The sequence below is a fragment of the Lampris incognitus genome, chromosome 8 (assembly GCF_029633865.1).
Source record: "Lampris incognitus isolate fLamInc1 chromosome 8, fLamInc1.hap2, whole genome shotgun sequence".
Taxonomy (NCBI): domain Eukaryota; kingdom Metazoa; phylum Chordata; class Actinopteri; order Lampriformes; family Lampridae; genus Lampris; species Lampris incognitus.
This window is the reverse complement of record NC_079218.1, coordinates 44,043,787-44,070,915: the sequence shown is the minus strand read 5'-3', so window position 1 is coordinate 44,070,915 and position 27,129 is coordinate 44,043,787. Positions and strand designations below refer to the sequence as shown.

General features: G+C 46.8%; 1 protein-coding gene across 2 annotated transcripts in view; it reads right to left on the bottom strand.

The window, feature by feature from the left end:
- The window catches only part of coro6 (coronin 6), a 33,779-nt gene that overhangs the window by 3,262 nt on the left and 3,388 nt on the right, over positions 1–27,129 (bottom strand). For both annotated transcript variants that reach the window (XM_056284616.1, XM_056284615.1), the window contains exons 2-8: positions 26,620–26,819; positions 15,210–15,332; positions 7,716–7,845; positions 6,450–6,628; positions 4,808–4,927; positions 4,583–4,687; positions 4,030–4,175 (exon numbers count right to left, since the gene is read on the bottom strand). In XM_056284616.1, the coding sequence (XP_056140591.1) occupies positions 4,030–4,175; positions 4,583–4,687; positions 4,808–4,927; positions 6,450–6,628; positions 7,716–7,845; positions 15,210–15,332; positions 26,620–26,817 (1,001 nt within the window). In that variant the 5' untranslated portion in view covers positions 26,818–26,819. The remainder of the gene's footprint in view (positions 1–4,029; positions 4,176–4,582; positions 4,688–4,807; positions 4,928–6,449; positions 6,629–7,715; positions 7,846–15,209; positions 15,333–26,619; positions 26,820–27,129) is intronic.

Here is a 27,129-nt window from a genome sequence, read left to right as displayed (position 1 = left end):
GAGGATGGATGATGGATAATCCTTCAAATATGAAGGGACACATATCATATGTTGCAGGCCACATTAAAAACTAACAGAACAGACTTAGTTCCTCTGGAGATATTACTTGTGTGATACCACTCACTCAAATTAGAAATTGGAATGTGTCCATCAAATGACTCTCTACATTTCTTCTTTCTTTTGTCATTTTTAAAAAAAATCTAGAATCCATCCTCTTCTACTGGAATTAAGAGGGATGTAGTTTTGTCTTTGGATGATACCCACATGCTCTGCACAGATGTTCACCTTGACCATACAAACACTTAAGGTAAAACAACAATCACTGAAGCAAGCCTTGGATCTTTTGTCTGCAAACTCTGGCTTAACTCCCACACAGAGGTCCAGGAGGCTTGATGGTCATTTTATCAATAGGAATATCATCTAACATCGGCAACTTAATGCACAACAGAGGAGCTGTTTCCAGGTACTCATTATCTGGGCTGAGATGTGAGTGGAAGAAAGATAATGCCAATGCTGTCTCTTCTTACTCTGTGCAAATGTGTTGTGACTATCAACAAGGTATCTTTATGTTGTCAAAACACAAAAACACATACTACACCTGAATGTGGCTCTTTCTAATCATTACTGCTTTTTTGATGTAAAAGTCTTGATTTCTAAGATTGACACAGATCAGAAAGTAAGAAAGCGATATATTAATTCTGAGGTTACACAAGTGCTGCTACTTCTTCATGTAATGATTTTAGTGGACAGCTTCAATAATAGAATTAGGGAAAACACTGAAATTATTGCACCACTAAATATGAAAGTCATATCTGGGTAAAAGAAAGCACCCTGGAGAAAGGAAGTGAATGTTAGACTACTAAAAAGAAAATGGCAAAAATATGAGCATAAATAGAGGAAAACAGAACTTGACATTGATAAGCAAATATTCAAAGATGGCCAACACAACTATAGAAAAGAACTACAACTTGCAAGGTAATAATTTTTCTCCAATATCATTGAATATCACACAAATAACGTATATATATTTATTTTTTTTGTTTAGTACTATTGACTATCTGATAAACCCTATGCCTGCTATATCGTGTGACATACAGTATACTGCCAGATGTGAGGAATTTTCCTCCTTCCTCAATGATAAGCTCAATAATATTTGATCCAAAATCAAATCCACACAAAACAGCGGCTGAATTCCCATTTCCATCCAATGATGGTAACAAGGGCAGTGGTATAGTACCCTTTTCCATAATCGACTTGAAAACACTCACTGAAGTTTTATCTGCTCTAAAGTCATCTTCTTGTCCTTTAGAAACCTTCCCTACAAGCCTCTTCAAAACAGTTTTCAGTGGTTTGTCTGATGATATGTTAAACATTGTAAATTGCTCTCTGCAAAGTGCTGTTTTTCCTATTGGTCTGAAAACTGGCATTGTGAAACCAATGTTAAAAAGTTCAAACTGTTCCACAGTGAGTAACTACAGCCCTATCTCAAATCTTCTGTCTTTGTAAATTTCTTGAAAAAAAGTTGTGTATTCATAGTTAAATGACTACCTAAACAAAGCTGTTTCTAAGAATATTATCAGTCTAGTTTTCATGCACACCACAGCACTGAGACGGCACTAGTTAAAGTGACCAATGACCTGAGAAAGAACTCTGACACTAAGCTGCTCTCTATGCTTATTCTACTCGATCTAAGTGCAGCCTTTGATACCTTTGACCACAATATCTTATTTAGCAAACTTGAAAATTGGATTTGTCTCTCTGGGTCTGTACTTGACTGGTTTAGGACCCATCTGACAGGCAGAGACTATTTTATTGCTGTGGGCGATTTCGCCTCATGTGGTGCCCCGCAGGGGTCCATCCTTGGGCCTCTGTTATTTAATTTATATATGCTCCCTCTTGGAAAATTGATACAGAATAGAAATGTTAATTACCACAACAATGCTGATGACACAGCTTTATATATCTCTGACCTCGGGACTTACACCCCATACATTATGTAACTGTATCAAGGACATAAACCTGTGGATGTCTCAAAATTTCTTGCAGCCAAATGAAGAAAAAAATTAGTTTTTGATTTTACACTGAAGGGTAGTCGTCAAATTAAAAACCTATGTGTCATCATAGATGAACACTTTAATTTTCAGTCCCATAAAAATAGCATTACAAAATCTGCATTTTATCACCTAAAAACATCACTGAAGTTCGAGGTTTTGCCTCTCATGGAGTATTAGAAAAATTAGTTCATGCTTTTGTGACCAGCAGATTAGATTACTGTAATGCACTTTTCACTTGTCTCGCAAAGAAAAATCATTTATCATCTCCAACTCATTCAGAACTCAGCAGCATGTATTTTAACAAAAACAAAGAAAGGAGAGTACATTTCACTAATCCTACAAACCCTACACTGGCTCCCAGTTAAAGAAAGAATTGATTTTGAAGTTCTTCTCCTTCTTTTAGTACCCAAATATATTGGAGATATGCTCCTCAGCCAGAAATCTTCCGGACCCTTAAGGTCAATAGGTACTTCTGTTTTAAAAATCCCCTGGGCCCACATAAAACCTGCTGGGGATACTGCTTTTATCATCTATGCTCCCAGTTGGTGGAACAGCCTCCCTTGAGACATAAAAAAAACTTCCACTGGACCAAATTAAAAAAAGGACAGAAACATACAATTATTTCTTACTATTATTCTTAAAAAAAGAAAAATAAGAAATAATTGTGTGGTTCTGTATATAATTGTTCTTTTACAAGATGGCAGTGCTCGTGTGGTTTGCTCATAATCTAATTTACTAAAAAAACAAACTGGTAATGCTTTACATTAAGTGCTTGTAATAAGTGTTAGTTAATAGGTGATAAGGCCCTTATAAGTGTTTATGAAATGCTTATTAACATTATCATGCGTTAATAAGACTATATAAGTATTAATAATAGCATCATAAACATGTTTTCATCCACTGTCACTTGAGAAATACGTAAAATTTACTTTTTTAAACTCGTCTTGTAAGTCCAATCTGCATAAAACTTTGCATGTAGCATCTAACGACCCTCAAGATTAAAAGTTATTAAAAGAATTTTGTCTACAAAATACAAAAGTTATGACTTCTAAGGGCCTTATTACCTATTAACTAACACTTCTTAGATGCAGTTAATATAAAGTGTTGCATAAAAATTATGCAATTTACAACTTCATTTAGCAGACGCTTTTATCCAAAGCAACGTACATCTGAGAGGTAGCTGGCTTGTACAACATTAGGACTCTAAGCCATGGAATCTTACTGGAGGCTCATGCCAACCGGGGTTTGAACCCCAAATCTATAGCGGGAAAGCCTGCATTCTTGCCTACTGAGCTATCCAGCTGCTAACAGTTCATGAAATATCAAGTCATTTTAATCATGGGATACATTCTAACATCTATAATTTTCACATGTAGCATGCCATGTCGACGCCTTCAAAAGTGTAAATTAACAATAGCAAAAATCTTTCCATTTCCCATACACCCCTGAGAGACGCAGTCTCATTATCTGGGGGGTCTGTGGCCAAACGTGTCATATTTGCGCCCATTACATATACCGTATTTCCCGGACTATAAGTCGCTGGTTTTTTTTTTTGTTTTTTTTTTTTACTCGTCTGGCTGGTCCTGCGACTTATATTCCAAAGCGGCTTACACCATGTAATTTTGTTGGACGAATACGCTGCATCTCAACTAAGGCCACTAGATGGCACTGTTTAATCTTGTGACTAAATTGAAAATACTGTACCATCATATAAATGGGACTTCTACACCGAAGCGACTAACTTTTTTTTTCCTCGCGACAACACGTTTGTTGCTGAATGTAACTTTTACTCCGGTGTGACTTGTAGTCCGGGAAATACGGTAGTCAATTAAAGCCCCGAATCTCTTCTGATATTGTCTTGCCTAGCTTAGCCCTTGTTCACTGTTCTTTTTAATTCTGTGGTATGTTTAAGGTGGACAGGAGTGAACTGGAGCCGAGAGCCGCTGCACTAGATGAAGGTGTGTGTGTATCCTACCTGGCAATCTCACACTTGCTGACATCCACTCCTCTCTTGGGCATGAATCCCATTCCTCTCTGGGGCTCCTTACTGCTGAAGGTACTGAGGTAATGGACAAATGGTGGCTCCTCTGTGATCTCAAAGTAACGGATACTGCTGTCTCCCTACACGCACATATAAACGCAAACAGACACACACACACACATGCAAGCAAATACAGATGCACATGTAAATGTATGTATGTATGCATGTGCATGAACAACACACAGACACAGAAATACGTCCAAACAAAGACATACGGTAGACACATACAGGTTAGGAAAGAAAGAAGGAAAATTAACTGGCTACAGAATCATTTATTTTTGCACATATAGCATCCCCGCCACCCTGACAGCAGCATAAAGTGGTTTGGATAATGGATGGATGGATAACACACATTACCATACACTAACGACAAGGCCTGATATGTTTCAAAATGTACCCGTGCAAAGTCAGGCAGGATACACTGTACATTTATTGATCTGAATTAGAAAGTCAAACATCCACACTGAAGCAACGACACGGCCAGTACCTTTCCACAGAGGTAGACCATGTTGGCGTCTGCATCGTAGAAGGGCAACAGCACTCCGTTACTTGTGTCCAGCTCTAACAGTGCAATAGGCTCCTCGAAATTTGTCTGTGGAAACAGTAAAATGTATGAGAAGAGCATACAGTATTCGCTTGTGTGTGTGTCTGTGTGTGTGTGTGTGTGTGTGTGTGTGTGTGTGAGGGGTGGGGGCAGTGCGATGTTCACTACCGGGTCCCAGAGTCCCAGTTCTCTCTGGCTCATTCTGGTGAACCCTGTTGTGAAGATGTTTCCGTCTCTGGTGAAGATGGCTCTCATTGGTCTGATCCCCTCGTGCGGAGCCAGACGTTCCTATTGGTGGAGGGTGAGACAAGTATCACAGAGTTTAGAGGATCAGATCAGAAACATTCCTTCTGTTGTGTCCCTTCTCTCGTCCCACTTTTAACTCCCAGTCCCAGGCCCTGATAATGGAGACATTTGTCCTCATCAGTTGCTTTCTAGATGTTGTGGTTCTGGTGTGCACACTAGGAAAGTGAGTATGGTCCAGCATCACTTCCCTGTTGTCAGGACTACTACCTAATTGTGCTCCCTTCTCTGTCTCTGTCTGTTTTTTTGTCCAGCATGTCCTGAACTCCCTACCCGCCTGCTGGGATAGGCTCCAGCGTCCCGCGACCCCAACTGGGATAAGCGGCTTGGATAATGGATGAATGGATGTCCTGAACTCCGTCTGCCGCTCCGCCTCCTGTTTCTCAGCCATTACTCACTGACATGTTATTACCTGCCAACTTCTCAGCTTTCACCTGCATACCTGTCTCCCGTCAGCACTATCATCACATGTCTGTTTACGCCCGGCCCATGAAGTGTGTGCTTGTCAGATGTCTCTGCAGCCAGCGGCGGGTCCAGCCTGTTCTGCCTGGACTCTTGTTAGTTTGGTAGGTAATGTGCTCGGCCCGTTTTTGACTCTGTTTTTGCCACTGTTTTTGGCCTTTTCTGATCGCTTTCTTTGTTATTGACCCTGCCTGTAATCTGGACCAGGTTTTGCCTACTGTTTTGGATGTTTCATGGCATTAAGCTTTAACATTTTGAACCGTGATCTGATTCTGGTTTGCAACCGAGTTCCCCGGCAGTAAGCATTACACCTGTAATGGTTTTTTGGGGACCTGCTGTGGCAAAGTGTACACACTTCTCCTGAACCTATCTTTGCTTATTGGTTATTTGGGTCATTATTTGTATGCAGGACAAAAATCTTGGTCTCTTTTTCTGTTAGACTTGAAACTAGAGGTGAGACTTGATCGTGGGACTATCAGTCATGTAAACATCTTCCTGAATGGATAATCCCACCCCCCCCAATTGTATCTGGCCAATTACCCCACTCTGCCGAGCCGTCCCGGTTGCTGCTCCACCCCCTCTTGCCAAGCCGGGGAGGGCTGCATACTACCACATGCCTCCTCCGATACATGTGGAGTCACCAGCCGCTTCTTTTCACCTGACAGTGAGGAGTTTCACCTGGGGGATGTAGCACGTGGGAGGACCACGCTATTCTCCCCAGTTCCCCCTCCACCCCGTACAGGTGTCCCGACCGACCAGAGGAGGCGCTAGTGCAGCGACCAGGACACACCCACAGACATGGCCAATTGTGTCTGTAGGGACGCCCGACCAAGCCGGAGGTAACACGGGGATTCGAACCAGTGATCCCCGTGTTGGCAGGCAACGCAATAGACCGCCTAAACGGATAATCTTAAAACACACGCATATCCACCATAACAATGACGAGCAATATAATGAGTATCTTAAAATCCCTTCAAAATTTCAACCTCTGCTTCATGACTAACCGGTGCTCCACAAAATGGAGTCGGAGGAGACGCTCACTCACCGCGACCACCTCCCTTTTACGGGGGTCACAGACACGCAAGCGTCGATCCTTGCAGGTGGTGCAAAACAGGCTACCGTTGCGGTTCCAGCTGACGTTGTAGATGAGGTCCGGGTGGTCGTCCATTGTGATGAGGGGCTCCCCCGTCCCCACGTTCCAGATGATTATCAGGTTATCACTGCCTGAGAGGACGCGCGGGAGAAGATGGGGCATTAGCGGGCAGATCTTTCGGAAAACACTTAGCTTTTTTTTCCTTAATGCTTCCTCTGTTGGATTTCCTGACACTTGGCTGTTTGGTGATCATTTCCACAAATGATGTCAGCCCATTAAACCTCTGACTGTTGCACCAGCTACTACTGGCTGCTGGTAAACAGGCCTGGACTCTCATCTCTCTACTGTAGTGCTCAGGGTGAGGAACTAAGAGGAGGAGGGTCAGGTCCAGATTATCAGATGAAATGTTATTTATTGTTGTTGCTGTTGGTGGGGGTGTTGGTGTGTGTATGAGTGTGTACTGTTGTTCTTTTTTAGGGGGTAGTAGACCACCCCCCCCCTTCCCTTTCTCCCCAGTTGTACTTGGTCAATTACCCCCCTCTTCCGAGCCGTCCTGGTCGCTGCTCCACCCCCTCTGACCCATCTGGGGGGGGGGGGGGGGCTGCAGACTACCACAGGCTTCCTCTGATACATGTGGAGTCGCCAGCCGCTTCTTTTCACCCGACAGTGAAGAGTTTCACCAGGGGGACGTACCACAAGGGAGGATCACGTTACTCCCCCCAGTTCCCCCTCCCCCCTGAACAGGCATCCCCGACCGACCAGAGGAGGTGCTAGTGCAGCGACCAGGACACACCCCCATCCGGCTTCCCACCTGCAGACACAGCCAACTGTGTGTGTAGGGACACCCGATCAAGCCGGAGGTAACAAGGGGATTCGAACCGGCGACCCCCTATTGTTTTTCTTTGTGTGTGTCTGTGTGTTGTTAGTTGTTATTATGAATATTCATGTGTGTATGCCCATGCATGGTTGTGTGTGTGCATGCAAGTGTGGTTAATTGTTTGTCTATAAGTGTATGTGTATGAGAGTGAGTGTGAGCGTGAGTGTGGACATGAGGGCATTGTCTTATTGTGTTTGTTTAAGAGTGGTGTGTGTCTGTATGTGTTTGCGTGTCTGTGTGTGTGTGTGTGTCTGTATGTGTTTGCGTGTCTGTGTGTGTGTGTGTGTGTGTGTGTGTGTGTGACTGCATGTCTGTACGAGTGTGCATGTGCTTGTGTGTACCCGCAGTGAGTAGCATATTGCGCGCGGTTGGGTGCCAGCTGACAATGCCAACACGTTTGGAGTGGCCCTCCAGGACCACAATGGGCTCTGAGAGTGGGCGGCTCAGTGCCTGGTCTGGGATCTGCCACACCTGAAGGGGGACACAGAACACTGTTGGAACATTTGTATGGACGCTTTCACATAGCTCTTCTGTTGATTTGTCAGTGAGCACACACAAAATTCACACAGCGGACACAGAACACGCACAGAAGTGCAGAGAAACAGGTTTTGTGTCTTGTAGAGTAACAGTTACTGTCGAGTAACTAAAGTACTGATTCTTGTAGAGTGACAGTTACTGTTGAGTAACTAAAGTACTGATTCTTGTAGAGTGACAGTTACAGTAGCGTAACTAAAGTACTGATTCTTGTGGAGTGACAGTTACTGTTGAGTAACTAAAGTACTGATTCTTGTAGAGTGACAGTTACAGTAGCGTAACTAAAGTACTGATTCTTGTGGAGTGACAGTTACTGTCGAGTAACTTAAGTACTGATTCTTGTAGAGTGACAGTTACTGTAGAGTAACTAAAGTACTGATTCTTGTAGAGTGACAGTTACTGTAGCGTAACTAAAGTACTGATTCTTGTACAGTAACAGTTACTGTAGCGTAACTAAAGTACTGATTTTATAGAGTAACAGTTACTGTAGAGTAACTAAAGTACTTATTCTTGTAGAGTAACAGTTGCTGTAGCGTAACTAAAGTACTGATTTTATAGAGTAACAGTTACTGTAGAGTAACTAAAGTACTGATTCTTGTAGAGTAACAGTTATTGTACAGTAACTAAAATACTGATTCTTGTAGAGTAGCAGTTACTGTAGAGTAACTAAAGTACTGATTCTTAAAGCAGAATTCTTCTCAGCTTACAGCACATGGTGGGTGATCAGTTTGCACATGTGCAAAAGAACACACGTGCAAACACACGGACATAAGCACACCGCTGTCTGTCCCTCGCCGTGACACCTGTGCAGACATAAACACACTCTAATGACAGCCATTTTAGGTGGCACAATAATCCTTAACGGTAAAGTAACGATGACATCACAGTCATGGCCTGCCCTATCCCCACAGCGGCCAGAGAGCCAAGGCTGGACAGCTGCAACCCACTGCCTGTCTTTGTGCTGGACCAGCCTCTAAATTAACACACACACACACACACACACACACACACACACACACACACACACACACACACACACACACACACACACACAGGAATTACATAAAGGAATTACTGTGCGACCACATCGGACTCAAACACAGCATTACTGCAGCTGTTGGTGTGGAGACGCAGCGATTCGATCACTTGGTCACCATGAGATTCCTGAAATGTTTTAACTGAACAAGTGTGAGCGGGGTTCTCCTTCCTCTGCCAGATGTAACTGCTCAAATGCGTGTACTTTATGAGTATCCTGAAAAACTATACTTCCCCCCCCCCTTTTTTTTTAATCTCCAATTGTATCGGGCAAATTATGCCACTCTTCCGAGCCGTCCCGGTCGCTGCTCCACCCCCTCTGCCGATCCGGGGAGGGCTGCAGACTACCACATGCCTCCTCCCGTACATGTGGAGTCACCAGCCACTTCTTTTCACATGACAGTGAGGAGTTTTGTGGGAGGATCATGCTACCCCCCCCCACCCCGAATAGGTGCCCCGACAGACCAGAGGAGGCGCTTGTGCAGCGACCAGGACACATACCCGCCTCCGGCTTCCCACCCGCAGACACGGCCAATTGTGTCTGTAGGGACGCCCGGCCGAGCCAGAGGTAACACAGGGATTCGAACCAGCGATCCCCATGTTGGTAGGCCACGGAATAGACCGCTACACTGCCCGGACACCCCCAAAGAACTATACTTAATATAGGTATAAGGTTTATCTGGTATAGTCGTCACAGACAGACCAAGTAGGTCACATGACACTGAATGAGCTCAGCAGCAGTCGAGCTGGGTGACACCACAGTGGATCTGATGTCACAGTAAACAGATACCATTATGTTAAAAGCACAACCAAGGCACTGACATTCTTGCACACACACACACACACACACACACACACACACACACACACACACACACACACACACACACACACACACACACACACACACACACACACACGGGATACTTATTACAGCTGGCAAAAGTGAGTGTATCCTGTTCTTACAAGCTTTCTATAAAGGAAGTACAGCAGCTTTCTTATTGGGGATTCTGCGATAAAGAAATTGTAGCCTCCTGTTTTGGATCGCTCTAAGTACCTGGCTTTTCAGTCTAAAAAACAAGAAATCAGGAACCAGGAACATTTATTTGTCATTTCATTTCATGCACTTGCATACATGAAATGAAATGACATATCCATTCCCCAGCCCACAGCAGTGCAACACAAAGACAAAAACACATCCAAACTACAGAACACATAGTATATCCAAACTAACACATACACCCAACGCATTAAAAAAAGAAAAAAAAATCCACTGTCCAAGAAAGCGAACGCCAGGATGACTGTCGGAACTGCCGGTCTGCATGGGCTAGCAGTTAGCTTAGCCTGCCCCGCTTCCACGTCCTGTCAGACCACCCTCGGTGTTTCCTCCTTGGGCGCAGCTCCAGGCAGGGCCGTGGTCCCTGGACCCACCAGATGCAGCAGACCAGGCTCCCCCAGCCAATCCAACGCCAGCTCTCCCAGCCAGAGACCCTCGACACACCTCCCCACACTCCACACGACGACACCAAAAACACAGCCAACGCTAGGCGAGGCCGCCGCCAGACCGCCCTCGATGTTATCAGAACTGCCGGTCTGCATGGGCTAGCAGTTAGCTAAGCCTGCTCCGCTTCTGCGTCCTGTCAGACCGCCCTCAGGGTTTCCTCTTCAGGCGCAGCTCCAGGCACGGCTGTGATCCCCGGGCCCACAGGATGCAGCAGACCAAGCTCTCCCAGCCATCTCAAAGACACAAACTTTGACGCAGATGTTTGACAAAGACACTGCATGGACGGCACTGGGTCAGGCCGCTGCGAACATGAATTCACGCCGCCATCTTCCACTAATCCAGAATTTTACACTAAATATATGCTTTATTTCACAGAAGTGTCTACAGTTTTTAACAAGACAGAATATCCAGATCACCACAACAGGGAAAAAAAATATCAAAATCATCTGCTGCGTCAGAGTCTAGATTTCCCGATCATGAGCTTCTATATTTAGCAAGTCTAAATGACAATGAATAATAACTCGAGAATTTAAGAAACTTGACATGGCACCTTATGTTGCATCAATGAATAATCTTTCATTGGTGTCAGGAGTGGTATAATATTTATTCGTTAGAGACAGATACAAATTGCGCCCTTCCATAAAATGTTACTTTGTATTTACCATATGAACCCCTTCATTCATGGACCCACTCTCATTTGTCCCCTGACGATGGATGCATTCACACACATACATGCGTATCGTAGGTTCCTGGTGACATTCATGTCAAAAGCCGTGAGTTTAACCAACTTCATCCAACTAACCTATTTTACAACTACACTACAACCACGCCATATAACAAGCAACAGCGACCCCCTCTGGAAAGATACCACTAAGGCTCTTGTCCTGGCAAGAACTATGGCTTTATCTGAGCACGTCTTGCTTCAGTTCAAAACCAGTGTCTGTCAGAGTCAGTTCAGTTCCATGCAAGCTGGAATTACAACATTGTTAGGAGCACTCTTAAATGAGTTGGAAAACAGCAAATAAAGATTCATATATAATTTCCTTTTTACACACACACACACACACACACACACACACACACACACACACACAGAATAAGAGAGAGTGCAGCCTCTTGACATAACAACACAAGAGACTGCACAAAACTCATCTGCAAACCTCCATTGTCATAAAACCCAGCCACTGACGATGCACAAGTCAGTTCATCCTCAGTGCCGGTCCCAAGCCTTGATAAATGGGGAGGGTTGCGTCAGGAAGGGCATCTGGCCTAAAATCTTTGCCATTCAAATATGCAGATCATAAATCAGCTTTCCATACTGGATCGGTCGAGGCCCGGGTTGCCAACGACCACCACCAGCACTGTTGGCCAGCAGGGTGCCGGTGGAACCTATGCTACTGTTGGGCGAAGGAGAAGGAAAGGGGGAAGGCATGCCCAGAGGCAGCAGGAGAGGAGCAAGGGTAAGACTGTGGGGGTGAGAGTTGGAACTTTGAATGTTGGCACTATGAATGGCAAAGGGAGAGACTTCTCCTGGATTGCCAACTTGCCGTGGTGGAGAAACTTGCGTGTACCAATGATCCCAAGTGCGATGCCGTCCGGAGCTTGGCTCCTGGTAGGGTCACCCAAGGCAGATAGGTCAAGGGGGAGGTTCCAGACGAAGCGTGATCCAACAAAGACTTCAATGGTGGAACTAGTGGAAGATGTCTCCAGGTCACAACCGCAGTGAAAGCCGATGAAGGCTGCAGAGGGTGGTCCCCAGTCATCTTGGTTCTCCATGCCATTGGACTCTAGCCACCCGCTGCCAAGGACCATCTGGTAGCTGCAGGCACATCAGCCACTCCATGTAAAAAGCTGTCACACACAGGCCTCCTCCCATTATGCGGCTCCAGGATCGGCTTCTATGACCACCTGAAGACCCAGAGGGACCCAGAGGGAGGACAGTCATACTCGACCCTGAGTGACCACCAATGATGAAAGGGAGAGAGCTGGCTGACATAATGGACAGAAGAAGGTATATATACTTTGTGTGCAAGAGACCAGGTGGAAGGGGAGTAAGGCCCAGAGTATCGGAAGTAGGTTCAAACTCTTCTACCATGGTGCAAATGGGAGGAGAAATGGGGTAGGGGTAATTCTAAAGGAAGAGTACGTCAAGAGTGTATTGGAGGTGAGAGAGTGTCAGACAGAGTGACGAGTATGAAGCTGGAAATCGAAGGTGTGATGATGAATGTTATCAGTTCATGTGCCCTGCAAGCTGGGTGTGAGATGGAAGAGAAAGAAGAATTCGGGAGTGAGTTGGATGACGTGGTGGAGCATGTACCCAAGGAGGAGAGGGTGGTGATTGGAGCGGACTTCAATGGGCATGTTGGTGAAGGGAACAGGGTTGATGAGGAGGTGATGGGCAGGTATGGTGTCAAGGAGAGGAATGTGGGAGGACAGATGATGGTGGATGTCGTGAAAAGGATGGAAATGGCTGTGGTGAATATCTATTTCAAGAAAATAGACAGGAGTACAAGGACACGCAGTGTAAAGCGAAGAGAGAGGTGGCAAAGGTAAACGAAAAGGCATATGGCAAATTGTATGAGAGGTTGGACACTAGAGAAGGAGAAAAGGACTTGTACCGATTGGCTAAACAGAGGGAGCGAGCTGGGAAGGATGTGCAGCAGGTTAGAGTGATCAAGGATGGAGATGGAAATGTGCTGACAAGCGAGGAGAGCGTGCTGAGAAGGTGGAAGGAATACTTTGAGGAGCTGATGAATAAGAAACTAAGAGAGCGACAAGGTTGGATGATGTGGGAATGAAAAAAACAAGAAGAGCGATGGATTAGCAAGGATGAAGTGAGGGCAGCTATGGAGAGGATGAAGAGTGGAAAGGCAGCTGGTCCTGTGGAGGCATGGAGGTGTTTAGGAGAGATGGCGGTGGGGTTTTTAACCAGATTGTTTAACACAATCTCGGAAAGTGAGAGGATGCCTGAGGAGTGGAGAAGAAGCATACTGGTACCGATTTTCAGGAATAACGGCGACTGTAGCTCTGCACATCCAACTAACGTGTACATGTAACTACACATGTACATGCACATGTAACTACAGAGGTATAAAGTTGATCAGCCACAGCATGAAGACATGAGGAAGAGTAATAGAAGCTGGGTTAAGAGGAGAGGTGATGATTAGGAGCGGCAGTATGGTTTCATGCCAGGAAAGAGCACCACAGATGTGATGTTTGCTTTGAGAATGATGATGGAGAAGTATAGAGAAGGCCAGAAGGAGTCACATTGTGACTTTGTGGATTTAGAGAAAGCATATGACAGGATGGCAGAGAAGTATGTAGGAGTGGTGCAGGATATGTATGAGAGAAGTGTGACAGTGGTGAGGAGGTGTGTGGTTGGAATGACAGATGGGTTCAGGGTGGAGGTGGGATTACATCAAGGATCGGCTCTGAGCCCTTTCTTGTTTGCAGTGGTGATGGACAGGTTGACGGAGGAGATCAGGCAGGAGTCTCCGTGGACTATGATGTTTGCGGATGACATTGTGATCTGGAGCAAGAGTAGGGAGCAGGTTGAGGAGAGCCTGGAGAGGTGGAGGTATATGCACTGGAGAGAAGAGGAATGAAAGTCAGTAGGAGCAAGAAGGAATACCTATGCGTGAATGAGAGGGAGGACAGTGGCACGGTGAGGATGCATGGAGTAGAGGTGACGAAGGTGGATGAGTTTAAATACTTGGGGTCAACTGTTCAAAGTAACTAAGGGAAAGTGCAGAAGAGAGGTGAAGAAGAGAGTGCAGGCAGGGTGGAGTGGGTGGAGAAGAGTGTCAGGAGTGATTTGTGACAGAAGGGTACCAGCAAGAGTTAAAGGGGAGGTTTACAAGATGGTAGTGAGACCAGCTATGTTATATGGTTTGGAGACAGTGGCACTGATGAAAAGACAGGAGGTGGAGCTGGAGGTGGAGCTGGAGGTGGCAGAGTTGAAGATGCTAAGATTTTCACTGGGAGTAACGAAGAAGGACAGGATTAGGAACGAATACATTAGAGGGACAGCTCAGGTTGGACGGTTTGGAGACAAAGCAAGAGAGGCAAGACTGAGATGGCTTGGACATGTGTGGAGGAGAGATGCTGGGTATATCGGGAGAAGGATGCTGAATATGGAGCTGCCAGGGAAGAGGAAAAGAGGAAGGCCAAAGAGGAGGTTTATGGATGTGGTGAGGGAGGACATGCAGGTGGAGAGGACAGGAAGAGATGGAAACGGAGGATCCGCTGTGGGGACCGCTAACGGCAGCGGCCGAAAGTAGCAGTCGTAGCGGTCTCTTGTCATAAGGGACTGCTGGGCCTCTGAGAGGGATGAGAGTGTTCCCCTGGGGAGCGCATCCAGAAACCAGATCCTCGCTTCACCGTCAGAGAAGAGGTGAAATGAGTGCTGGCAGTGGGATGGAACAGGTGGGCAGGCAGATGTGAGTCATCGATGACCGATATGTCCCTGACTGTTCAGATGATGGGAGGGGAGGGCAGGCATAGAGACTTGAGTGAATAATAGCTCGGCCGACGATTATCTGAGTCACACATACACACACACACAGACACACACACACACACACACACACACACAGACACACACTCTCTCTCCCCCTATCTCTCTAGCTACCTCTCTGCTGCAGTGAAAATCTCAGCTCTCAAGAGTTGTAATTATATACACACAGTGGAAAAAAGCAGCCCTCCTCCCCCACACACCCCACACCCACACACACACACACACACACACACAGGATGCCATTACCATTGCGGTGCAGTCCTCCGAGCAGCTGGCTAGGATGTTGTCATTGTGGGGGCACCAGTCGATATCGAGGACGGGTCCAGAGTGGCCAATCACGAGGGGGTTGTTCTTGTCCACACGGCCTGTCTGCAACACAGATCAGTAGATGCAAATGCTGTTACCGCTGCTTTGTCTCACACTGCCATTTCCCCCAAGTCACATGATAAAATGAACAAAAGCTGAGAGCGGAGTGAAGTTTGTAAGTAGCTGTGCTATCATTATTATCATTATCATTATTATCATTATCATTATTATCATTATTATCATTATGATCATTATCATTATCATCATTATTATCATTATCATTATTATCATTATTATCATTATTATTATTATCATCATTATTATCATTATCATTATTATCATTATCAACATTATTATTATCATTATTATCATTATTATTATTATCATCATTATTATCATTATCATTATTTTCATTATCATCATTATTATCATTATCATTATTATCATTATCATCATTATCATTACTATCATTATCGTCATTATTATTATCATTATTATTATTATTATCATTATTATTATCAGTGTAATATATATTGCTTTGTTATTGTTATTGATTTCATATTATTATGATTATTATTGGATTATCCCCCCACCCCCCTCCTTTTTCTCCCAAATTGTACTTGGCCAATAACTCCACTCTCCTGAGCCATCCCGGTCGCTGCTCCACCCCCTCTGCCAATCCGGGGAGGGCTGCAGACTACCCCACGCCTCCTCCCATACATGTGGAGTCACCAGCCGTTTCTTTTCACCTGACAGTGAGGAGTTTCGCCAGGGGGACGTAGCGCGTGGGAGGATGACGCTATCCCCCCCCCTGAACAGGCACCCCGACCCACCAGAGGAGGCGCTAGTGCAGTGACCAGGACACATACCCACATCCGGCTTCCCACCCGCAGACAAGGCCAATTGTGTCTGTAGGGACGCCCGACCAATGTGGGGGTAACACGGGGACTCGAACCGCCGATCCTGTGTTGGTAGGCAACGGAGTAGACCGCTAAGCTACTCAAACCCCCATATTGTCATTATTGACCCATATGGTAGCTATGTCATTTGAAATGCGTCACTAATATTGTGATTTTCTAGAAATTGTCTTTTGTCTGGTAGAGAAATAGTTATCCCAGGACCCGGGCCAGTCAGGTGGCTGAAACGTTTGGCCGGGTGGGTTTGGTTTTTGCCTTTCTGGACTAAGTGGACTTGATGTGAACTGAACCGCGTGTAGGAGTGAAAAGCTTCAACCCAACGCACCACCGTACCGTACGTAGAACGTCACATGACCCGATGCATGGCCAGATGAGAACCCAGACCAATAAGCAAAACCACTTCCGGGTTATTCCATCTTTTCCTGCTCGGCTAGTGTGAACATGTATATCCAGCTTCTAATATACTACTCCCTCTACCCACACACACACACACACACACACACACACACCCTAGAGGAGTGTATTTATAGCTGAGTGATGAGGCGATGAAAGGGGAGTTTTTCTTTTGGGCTATTGGGGACCCGGAGCAGGGGAGACGGAGAGCAGGGCACTGTGTATTAATAGCCTGTCTGTCCCCCAGCCCACACATATATATTTAAAACCATGTCTACCTCTCTGTCTCCCTGCCTCTAACTAACTAACCAAGCAAGCAACCTGCCTTTTACTGCACACAAATCCTTGGTTTGCTTCACTCTATTTACCTCAGAGCCCCTTTCCCGTTCGGAAAAACGGGCCACAACCTTGCCCACCACGATCCGACTGGATGACTGTCGCCTGTGCCCACTGAGATAAGCATTTCCCCAACCAAGACCACTTCACCTGCAGGACACCATCTCACACTCCAGTATAAAAACAACAACAACTAATTAGCTTAGCATTCAAATGTTCCATAATATTACCTTTTCTTTTTTTTTTTAATATTTCATGACTTATTTAAACTACCATGTAGTACATTAAATTCAAATTATACCATCTTGCAGATAAAAGCGTTGCAGGATCTGGGTCTTGACTGGCGGGCGGCGTCAGCAGCCCAGCTCAGAGGGGTTTAAACCTGCTGAGCAGCAGCAGCAGCATTTCAGAGGAGCACGCCAACCAAATTACTGCAAACGTGGCCCTTCGGCGGAGATTCAGAGTGCTTCGGGGAGAAGGCCACTCGGCAGCCATCACCGCCGGGCTATGCGGAGAGGAGGGATGACCGCAACCGCTTGTGAAAAAAAAATGTTTCATTTTTGAACCCCTTCTCCACATTTGGACCACGTCCCCTTTACACCGCCCCCCGAGGGGAAGATCAATACAAGTTATTCAATACACCAAGCTTCATCTTTCGGCCCTGTATTAAGTTACCGTCTGCTCGTAAACAAGCAAACAGCCACTTAACACCCTGAGATCGAGTGCGTCGTGGTACACAAAGCACACTTGTACAGCGGCGAGACCACCGGACGTGTGGCCCGGTGGTCCCACAGCCAAACATCCCCCTCCCGCTGCATCGAGACGGTCACGCCGGCCTCGGCCCACGTCGTCCTGATGGCAGTTATGTATTTTAAGGAAATGTTATTATCGTCACACGGTCCCCGGAGCGCCCACGCACCACCGAAGCGTCCCGGCTTTAAATGTCTGACGACTTTCAACCCGCCGCTCCTTCTAACGCCGCGTTTCTATTTCAGTGGACCGGTACCGCTGCCCCGGGATTTAGCTCGGACCGCCCATGTGAACCAGCACCCTGCGGTTAAACAGTGGTAAAACTGGCTCATTAGTACTTTTTAAATGGGGGGGGCCGGGGGGGTACCTTTGAGTGGCTTTCGGGCCTCTTCTAAAAGCCAGCATGTAAACCTCACAGCGTGTCCGGCGAAATGTTGCGACCCGGCCTGAGGAGCGAAGGACTGCCATCCTCGCGGACGGCGACGCACACTGAACGTTAAGATATTGCAAACGTACGATACTCGAGCGCAAACGCGAGCGGCCACGGGACATTTTCTGACCTCAACGTGGGGTCGTGGGGTCACTTGCCAGAGAGAACTGGCGACCGCCAGCCTTTCCCGTTGGCCGCCGCAGGCCGGTGATTACGTAACGCATCTGTGGGGCGGCTGCAGCTGCGGATAGCCGCCATTACGCTGCACACGTGTGGCGGCATCGACGCGAGGCTGTCTTGACTTTGTTTAGTCATGATTTAGACAGCTTTGTCCCACCAGCCCGCTGGGGTCAAAATAGCCCAGCGTCCTCTGGACTGCTGGTGTAAACAATCTCACTTTGCTCTCGCTCCCTCACTCTCTCCTCTCTCTCTCTCTTCTCGCCCCCTCTCCCTCTGCCTCTCTCTCCCTCTGCCTCTCTACCTCTCTCTCGCTGTGTCTCTCTCTCCCTCTGCCTCTCTCTCCCTACCTCTCTCTCCCTCTGCCTCTCTCTCTCTACCTCTCTCTCGCTGTCTCCCTCTCTCTACCTCTCTTCTCTCTCTTGCTCTCTCGCTCCCTCTGCCTCTCTCTCTCTCGCTGTCTCTACCTCTCTCTCGCTGTCTCTACCTCTCTCTCGCTGTCTCTACCTCTCTCTCGCTGTCTCTACCTCTCTCTCGCTGTCTCTACCTCTCTCTCGCTGTCTCTCTCCCTCTACCTCTCTCTCTCTCGCTGTCTCTCTCTCTCTACCTCTCTCTCTCTCGCTGTCTCTACCTCTCTCTCGCTGTCTCTCTCCCTCTACCTCTCTCTCTCTCGCTGTCTCTCTCTCTCTACCTCTCTCTCTACCTCTCTCTCTCTCGCTGTCTCTCTCTCTCTACCTCTCTCTCTCTCGCTGTCTCTCTCTCTCTCGCTGTCTCTCCCTCTCTACCTCTCTTTCTACCTCTCTCTTGCTGTCTCCCTCTCTCTACCTCTCTCACTATCTCTCCCCCTCTACCTCTCTCTACCTCTCTCTCGCTGTCTCTCTCTCACTATCTCTCCCCCTCTACCTCTCTCTACCTCTCTCTCGCTGTCTCTCTCTCACTATCTCTCCTCCTCTACCTCTCTCTCGCTGTCTCTCTCTCTCTCTCTCTCTCTCTCTCTCTCTCTCTCTCTCTCTGTCTCCTCCTCTACCTCTCTCTCGCTGTCTCTCTCCCTCTACCTCTCTCTCTCTCGCTGTCTCTCTCTCTCTCTACCTCTCTCTCTCTCGCTGTCTCTCTCTCTCTCGCTGTCTCTCCCTCTCTACCTCTCTCTCTACCTCTCTCTTGCTGTCTCCCTCTCTCTACCTCTCTCGCTATCTCTCCCCCTCTACCTCTCTCTACCTCTCTCTCGCTGTCTCTCTCTCACTATCTCTCCTCCTCTACCTCTCTCTCGCTGTCTCTCTCTCTCTCTCTCTCTCTCTCTCTCTCTCTCTCGCTGTCTCCTCCTCTACCTCTCTCTCGCTGTCTCTCTCTCTCGCTGTCTATACCTCTCTCGCTATCTCTCCCCCTCTACCTCTCTCTCGCTGTCTCTCTCTCTCTCTCCCCCTCTACCTCTCTCTCGCTGTCTCTCTCTCTCTCTCGCTGTCTCTACCTCTCTCTCTCTCTCTCTTGCTGCCTCTCTCTCGCTCTTTCTCTCTCTCTCTCTCTCTCTCCATTAGACTTCTGTACATACCGCTTTATCTGTCTGACACTGCTTCAGTTTGTCTTCAAGTTACTGTCTTGACAAGGTGTCCCTTAAAAAGTAAAGACCAGTGAATCGAGTGGGACCACCTTAGTAAAACACAGTTATTACCGAGGGGAGTTCTCCAGACAAGAGAAGCCCCCAGTTGCAGAAATGATAAATCATGTCAGGGCGATGCACAGTAGAGGTATTAGAAATGAAATACGGTGTGAGGCGTTAGCTCTACAAAGGGCTAACTTGTTTTCGTCATTCATTATTTAGAAAACCAGTCTGTAACCTTTCTTTTCTGTATCTTTCAGTATCTTCGACTTAAACTACACCAACATGGCAAGACAGTACACACCACTCTCAGCGTATAAGACATTTGTAGTTGTTGATTTTTTGTTAGTTTACTTGATGCCCCCCCCCCTTTTTCTCCCCAACTGTACTTGGCCAATTACCCCACTCTTCTGAGCCATCCCGGTCGCTGCTCAACCCCCTCTGCCAATCCGGGGGAGGGCTGCAGACTACCACATGCCTCCTCCGATACATGTGGAGTCGCCAGCCACTTCTTTTCACCTGACAGAGAGGAGTTTCGCCAGGGGGACATAGCGTGTGGGAGGATCATGCTATCCCCCCCCCAGTTCCCCCTCCCCCCTGAACAGGCACCCCGACCGACCAGAGGAGGCGTTAGTGCAGCGACCAGGACACATACCCACGTCCGGCTTCCCACCCGCAGACTGCCAATCGTGTCTGTAGGGATGCCCAACCAAGCTGTGGGCGACACGGGGATTCGAACCAGCGATCCCCGTGTTGGGAGGCGATCCCTGTGTTTTTTTGACGAGCTCCCACAGTCAAACATTCAACATAGCATCACACTGCTTGAGCTGGAGCTCAGGCCGACTCCAGAAAGCCACTTCAGGTGCAGAATAAAAAGAGCAGCTCCTCCTCACCCTTCTCTCTGTTTCTCTACTTTCCAACGCCACCTCTTTCCCTCTTCCCCCCACCCCCCTCCCTCTCGCTCTCTCTCGCTCTCGCTTTCCTCTGCCCGATACGACAGAAACGTGATGCTGGTTGGATGGGGGAGGGCAATCCAAGACGAGAGGTCAAGAGGTGACTTGTCGGCTCAGGGAACGCGGAGTCCTCCGCGCCTGGTTTACACAGTGTCCTACGCTCAATTACCGAAACTCTGACATGAGCAAACATCCTGCATTTATACTCCCAACCTGTTGGTAGGGCATAAACAGGATGGGAGTATCAATCGTAGGGTTGATCGTGGGATTCTAACGTATTTCGGTCCTTCCCTATTAGAGAGGGATTGAAATGCCTTTTAATCCTGTAGTCCATTTAAAAAGGGTTTTATATCATACCAACTGTACTCTGGGCAGCCTTGTTGCGCTTTCCCTAACGCAGCAACCCTGTGAGCAAAGACTCAAACTTGCGGTAAAAGTCTGGAAAGACAGGTGCTCTGTATCCATTGACTCATCACGCCCACCAACGTCATCAGTTAAGAGGCAGAATTTTTCCTTTTTATACCTCATGACCCCCCCGGTGCTGTCACGGTCACATGTGCCATTTTATCTCCGTTCCCTCTCTACGGAGTAGCTCCAGACACTACATCCTGCTGAGATTCCAGGTTTTTTAGTCTCGGTTTCCCCTGTCTCTGGATTTGGGAAAGAGCCGTTAGTATTTGTAAAAACTAATTAAGGCGTTTGAAAAACATTTCGAATAACATAAGCGGCATTTTAAAGTCATGGCAATACCTTCTTTTATTTGATTGGCACTTATTGGAGCAGTGCATGGTCAGGAGCCAGCCAGGCTCAAGTCGTACGCCAGCGATGTAAGAGTTAAAGTGAATAACTGAACGACCTTCACACGCAAAATCAGTTCAGACAAATGTGACAGCAAATCTGTAGAGACTCGACTATCATCTGCTCCCTCTGTCGATTCTGTAAAAGCCCAACTTAATACCCAACTCTACTCCCTGGTTGTTACTGATGAGCCCTGCTGTATTGTATCTGCCATGCATATTGTGACATTTCCCCCTTTTTTTTACTGTTAATAATGATAATAATAATGGGGAGCCCCCTTATCTAATGGGTACAGCGCACACCACATGGCCACACCATCGCAACGTCACTGGTTCAATTCCAGCCGGCAACCTTTGTTGCATGTCATACCCCTCACTCGCTCCCTCATTTCCTGTCTACCTCTCCACTCCCACTGTCTAATAAAGGAAAATAATAATAATACATTTTATTTGTATAGCACTTTTCAAGGTACACAACGATGCTTTACACAAGATAAAATAAACATAAAAGCAACACACCAAAAACATGTAACACACGAAAATAAGCACACGTTAAAAGCAATTCTAAAAAAGTTAGATTTGATTAATGATTTGAACGTGGATCAGGTTGGTAGAGTCTCTGGTGTGTTTGAGGACGGAGTTCCAGAGAGAGGGAGGGGGCTGCTAGGGAGACGGCTCTGTCACCCAGGTCTGGTGCTTGGTGCTGTGTGGTGGAGACTGGAGGTTGGCGTCGGAGGAGCAAAGGCTCCAGGAAGGTGCATGTATGGTAATGGAGCAGGTGAGGTAGGAGGGGGCTGGGGGCCTCATGTATCAATTGTTACTATGGGCAAATTTGTGCGTACACACCCATGGGATTTTTTAGCCCTGAAGTTTGTCTCAGAGACCAGTGTAGAACCTGGGTAACTCCTGAATTTAGACACCGATTGGCTAACACTGATGTCTGTGGCTTTGCAAACCTGGGAGATTGCTCGTTGCAAGAGGTCGACAATAGATGTTAGGAGGAAGGAATTACAAATAACCATCATGCTTTGCTGCTGCCTGACAGACAATCTTGTGGGCTAAAAAGTTCCATGGGTGGGTACGCACAAGTTTGCCCATAGTAACAATTGATACATGAGGCCCCTGGGTATAGAGGGCTTTGTGAGTGAGGAAACAACTTTGCATTGGCTCCGTTGTGGGACAGGGAGCCAATGAAGGTTCTGGAGAACAGGGGTGATGTGGTCACAGGAGCGGGAGTGGGTGAGCAGGCGAGCAGCCGAGTTCTGGATGCACTGGAGTTTGTTTAGGACTTTGGATGATGAACCATAGCGTGTTACTACTGTTGCAGTAGTCAATTCTTTATGTGATCAAGGCACGGATCAAAGTTTCGGTAGCAGAGAAAGAGAGTGATGGGTGGAGATGAGCTATGTTTTTTCAGGTGGAAAAAGGCAATTCTTGTAATTTGATTGATGTGGTGTTCAAAGGAGAGGTTGCTGTCAAAAGTGATTCCGAGGTTACAAATGTGTGGGGAGGGAGACAGAGGGACGTTATCAACGATGAGGCAGAAATTGCAAGTGGTTTTGGTAAGGGATTTTGGACCGATGATGATCATGTCAGGTTTATCAAAATTTAGTTTGAGGAAGTTGGATTGCAGCTATGATTTAATTTCAGTGAGACAGCTGATCAGACTGGAGTAAATTGTAGTAGTGATGGATTTAGTAGAGATGTAGAGCTGAACATCACAAGCGTAGCAGTGGAAGTGTAGACCATGGTGGTGTTTGATGCTACCAACGGGGAGCATGTAAAGGATGAACAGGAGAGAACCAAGCACTGAACCCTGGGGGATGCCTTGGCACAGGGGAGTGGTGAAGGAGGTGCAGTTGTTGATGCTGATGAACTTGTTGTCTGATTGTGAGATGTGACTTTAGCCAGGGGAGGGCAGTACCAGTGATGTTAAGAGAGGATTCAAGGCGGGAGAAAAGAATGGTGTGGTTGATGGCATCGAAAGTTGCAGTGAGGTCAAGGAGGATGAGAATGCTGAGGTGGCTTGCATCTGAGGAGAGAAGGGTGTCATTGGTGACTTTAGAAAGGGCTGTTTCTGTTCTGTATGGTGAGCGGAAACCAGATTGAAACGGTTCGAATGGGCCATTGGAGATGAGGTGAGCTTTGAGTTGGGAGGTGACAACACATTCCAGTGTTTCTGACAGATAGGATAGATTGAAGATGGGCCGTAAAGTTGCTCATGATATCGGGGATGAGTCCAGATTTGATGATGAAGGGGGGGGACAGCAGTCAGTTTAAGTGTATGGGGGACTGAACCAGACCTGAAGAAGGAGTTAATTATTTTTGTGATGGGTGAGGAAATAGCTAGGAGACAGTCCTTAACAAGATTGGATGGGATGGGATCCAGAAGGCAAGTGGAGCTTCTCATTCATTAAGGTGAACAGCTCCATTGGGGACACATTGTTGAAGATAGTCCGAGTAGGTTTGGATATGCACTGTTAAACCAGTTTTTTTGGAGAGTCTTTCAAGTTGGCGCTTACAGGATTTCATTTAATGGAATTCAGGAGTATACCAAGGAGCTGAGTAAGTGAATGAGCCTGTTTTGGTTTTAATGGGAGCCAGCTGATCTAAGCAGGAGGAGAGTGTGTCATTATAATACTTGACAATATCGGAGGGATTATCAGACAGCGGGGGGGGGGGGGGGGCAGAAATTTTCTTGGTAAGAGAGGCAGAAAGAGCTGAGGGGACATCCATTTAAGATTTCTGAAGGACATTATGCATTTGACTTTTGAGATATGGATGTCAGTGTCCATGGTCATTGCCAGGTGGTTAGAAATATTAAGGTTGAAGCTGGGGAGTTGATGTATTGTGAGACTAGTGAAGCAGACCAAATCCAGGATGGGACCACAGCTGTGAGTGGGGAAGTTGATATGATGTGTGAAGTTGAAGCATTGTAGCAGTTCCAGGAATTCTATGGCAGTGTCCTCAATGTGGATATTAAAATCCCCCAGGAGGAGAACAGAAAGTGAAATGGCACATAGTTGGGTCAGAAAATCAGAGCGAAAGGAGGGGTTTGGCTTGAGGGGGTGGTAGATAATGGCAGTGACCAAGGGAGTGGGACAAGAGTTTGAAGGCATGGCATTCAAAAGAATGAGTGGCAGGAATGGAAACAGTGGTTGTTTTAATGTCACTCCTGTGAACAGCAGCAACACCACCTCCCCGCCCCTCAAGACGAGGTTTGTCAATGTATATGAATCCTGTGGATGTGGTCTGGTTTAGTGAGATATAGTCCAGGGGTTTACGCCAGGTTTCAGTGAGCCAGAGGAAATCAAGGTTACTGTCAGTTATAAATTCATTCAGAATTAGGCTTTTGTTATTGAGAGAACGAGAACTGAACAAAACCAGTTTCAGATGATGTTGCTTTGTGATAGGTAGGCATATGTGTAATGTAAATAGTCAATCATGAGCGGAGGACAGCACAGCATGCTGCAAAATAGCAGCAAGCATGCAACTACCTAGCATGTTCAGGTGAAGACTGTCTCTTCTAAACAGAGAGTAGTACTCCCAGAACAAGTCAAAGTTGTGAACGAAAACAATGTTGTGCGCTATACTCACAGACTGGAGCCACGAATGAAGGCTTAGAATTCTGCTAAAATGCCTCACACTGCAACCCAGAGTAGAAATTGGGCCCGAAATAAAAGCAGTTTTTCCACAACTTTTGTGGAGATTAACAAGTCGGATAAAATCACCTTTTGCCAGCTCACACTGCTGACAGGCGGTGCCATTGGAGCAGATGGGACTATTACTCTTACAACTGTTGGAAATGAATTAAGGAGTCCTGGGATTGTCTCCAGGATGTCAGGAGTAGTGGCTCCAGGGAAGCAGCATGTGACTGCCTTTAAGAAATGGATGGTTTGGACTATGGCATCCTCAATGATCAAGGTGGTGGGGAGGGGTGTGAGTGACTGATTGACAGCACTGCCTGGGACAGTCTTGGGAGGGCATGAATGTTGTTGGCCTGAGGGAGCAGCGTTGGGACTGGGAGTGACCAACCTGCCTGAACATTGGGGAGGACAGGGAAGGAGGACTCGTGCAGGAGGACCCGCGGTAGCCGTGGTAGCAGGAGGTGGGTCAGCCACCACAGCAGCCGGGTCAGCCGTTGCAGCAATAGTTTCAACTGCAGCAGGGACCAGTTCTTCTGGGAAGTGGCAACATCGGCCAACAGAACAGCATTGGCCACAGGGGCATCAACAGGGTGAGCCATGGCATCAGCCAGTAGCAGAGTAAAACAATGTGAGAAGTTTATGGTGCAGAGGCGAGGCAGCTCGGGGTCTTTCTGTCCTGCCACGTCTGACTACCACCTCCAACAGGTAAGCTTTGAGCTGGGAGTGAAGCAGGAGGAGGGCCGGCAACCAGATGATGGTTCTCAGAGGATGGTGTCATAGAAGGCTGAGTTCATGACTGAGATTGTTTTGGACTGTCAAGCTGTGGTGTCAATCAAATCGAATAAAACCGAGTCCTTTTTCGCAGTTCATCTGAGAGCCTTCAGATATCAGCCTTGATGTTGGTAATGTAATTTGTTGTTTTTAGGCGGTCCTCACAAGACTTGGTAATATTAGATGATCATAGAAAATACATGTAGCCGTTAGCGCCGTCAGCTGAAGGTTAAGTCCTTACGGTTCTCACCTGGAGTGCAGGGAGTCAGTGCAATAATTGACGATCGGGTAAAAATCCATAAAATAGGCAAACCATGTAATCAATTAAAATAATCCAAAGGTCTCTCACGGAGTCGTTAAAAGTTGTTAAAAGTTAAAAAGTAGGCAGAGCCACAAACAAACAAGCCACAGCCGCCAACCAGAACCGGAAGTGTAAAAACATTCTGTTCTTTCTGTCCACTGATGTTGTTCAGCCGTTTGATCAGCGTTAGTTGTTTCTAAGTGTGCTTTAAAAATAAATTTGACTCATTTGCATGCAGCTTTTTGTGTAGTTTTATCCCCTCTTTATACAAGCAGTTTACTGACCTTGATGAGGGGCAGGACCAGGAACGCACCTCCTCCACTGGATTCGACAATAACTGCCAGGAACTTTGGGTTGACGGCACAGAAGGAGCTGTCCCATGTCACCCTGGAGACCCGGATGTCATCATAGCCCTGCTCCGCTTTGACCGCCTGGCCGAAGACGTGGCGGAATTTACTCTGCCGCACGATGCTGCGACTCATCGCTATGGCGACGAGTGAGGGGGGGTGACGGAGGAGGAGATGGGGGAGGAGAGAAGGAGGACAAAAAGGTAGTAAGGAGGAAATGAAGGGACAAGGGAGAGGTAGGACAGAAGGAGGGCAGAAGGTGATGAGAAACAAAGTGATGAAGGAAAGCAAAAGAAAGCAGTGAGACGAGAGATGAGGAAGAGGAAGATGGGGGAATAAGAAAGAGAGTGTCATGGAGGTGGGCAGGGAATCCAGATTGTGCAGAAGAAAGAAAAGAGGGTTTGGGAAGGAGGGAAGAGAGAAGTCAGTTAGAGGTAAGGTTTGAAT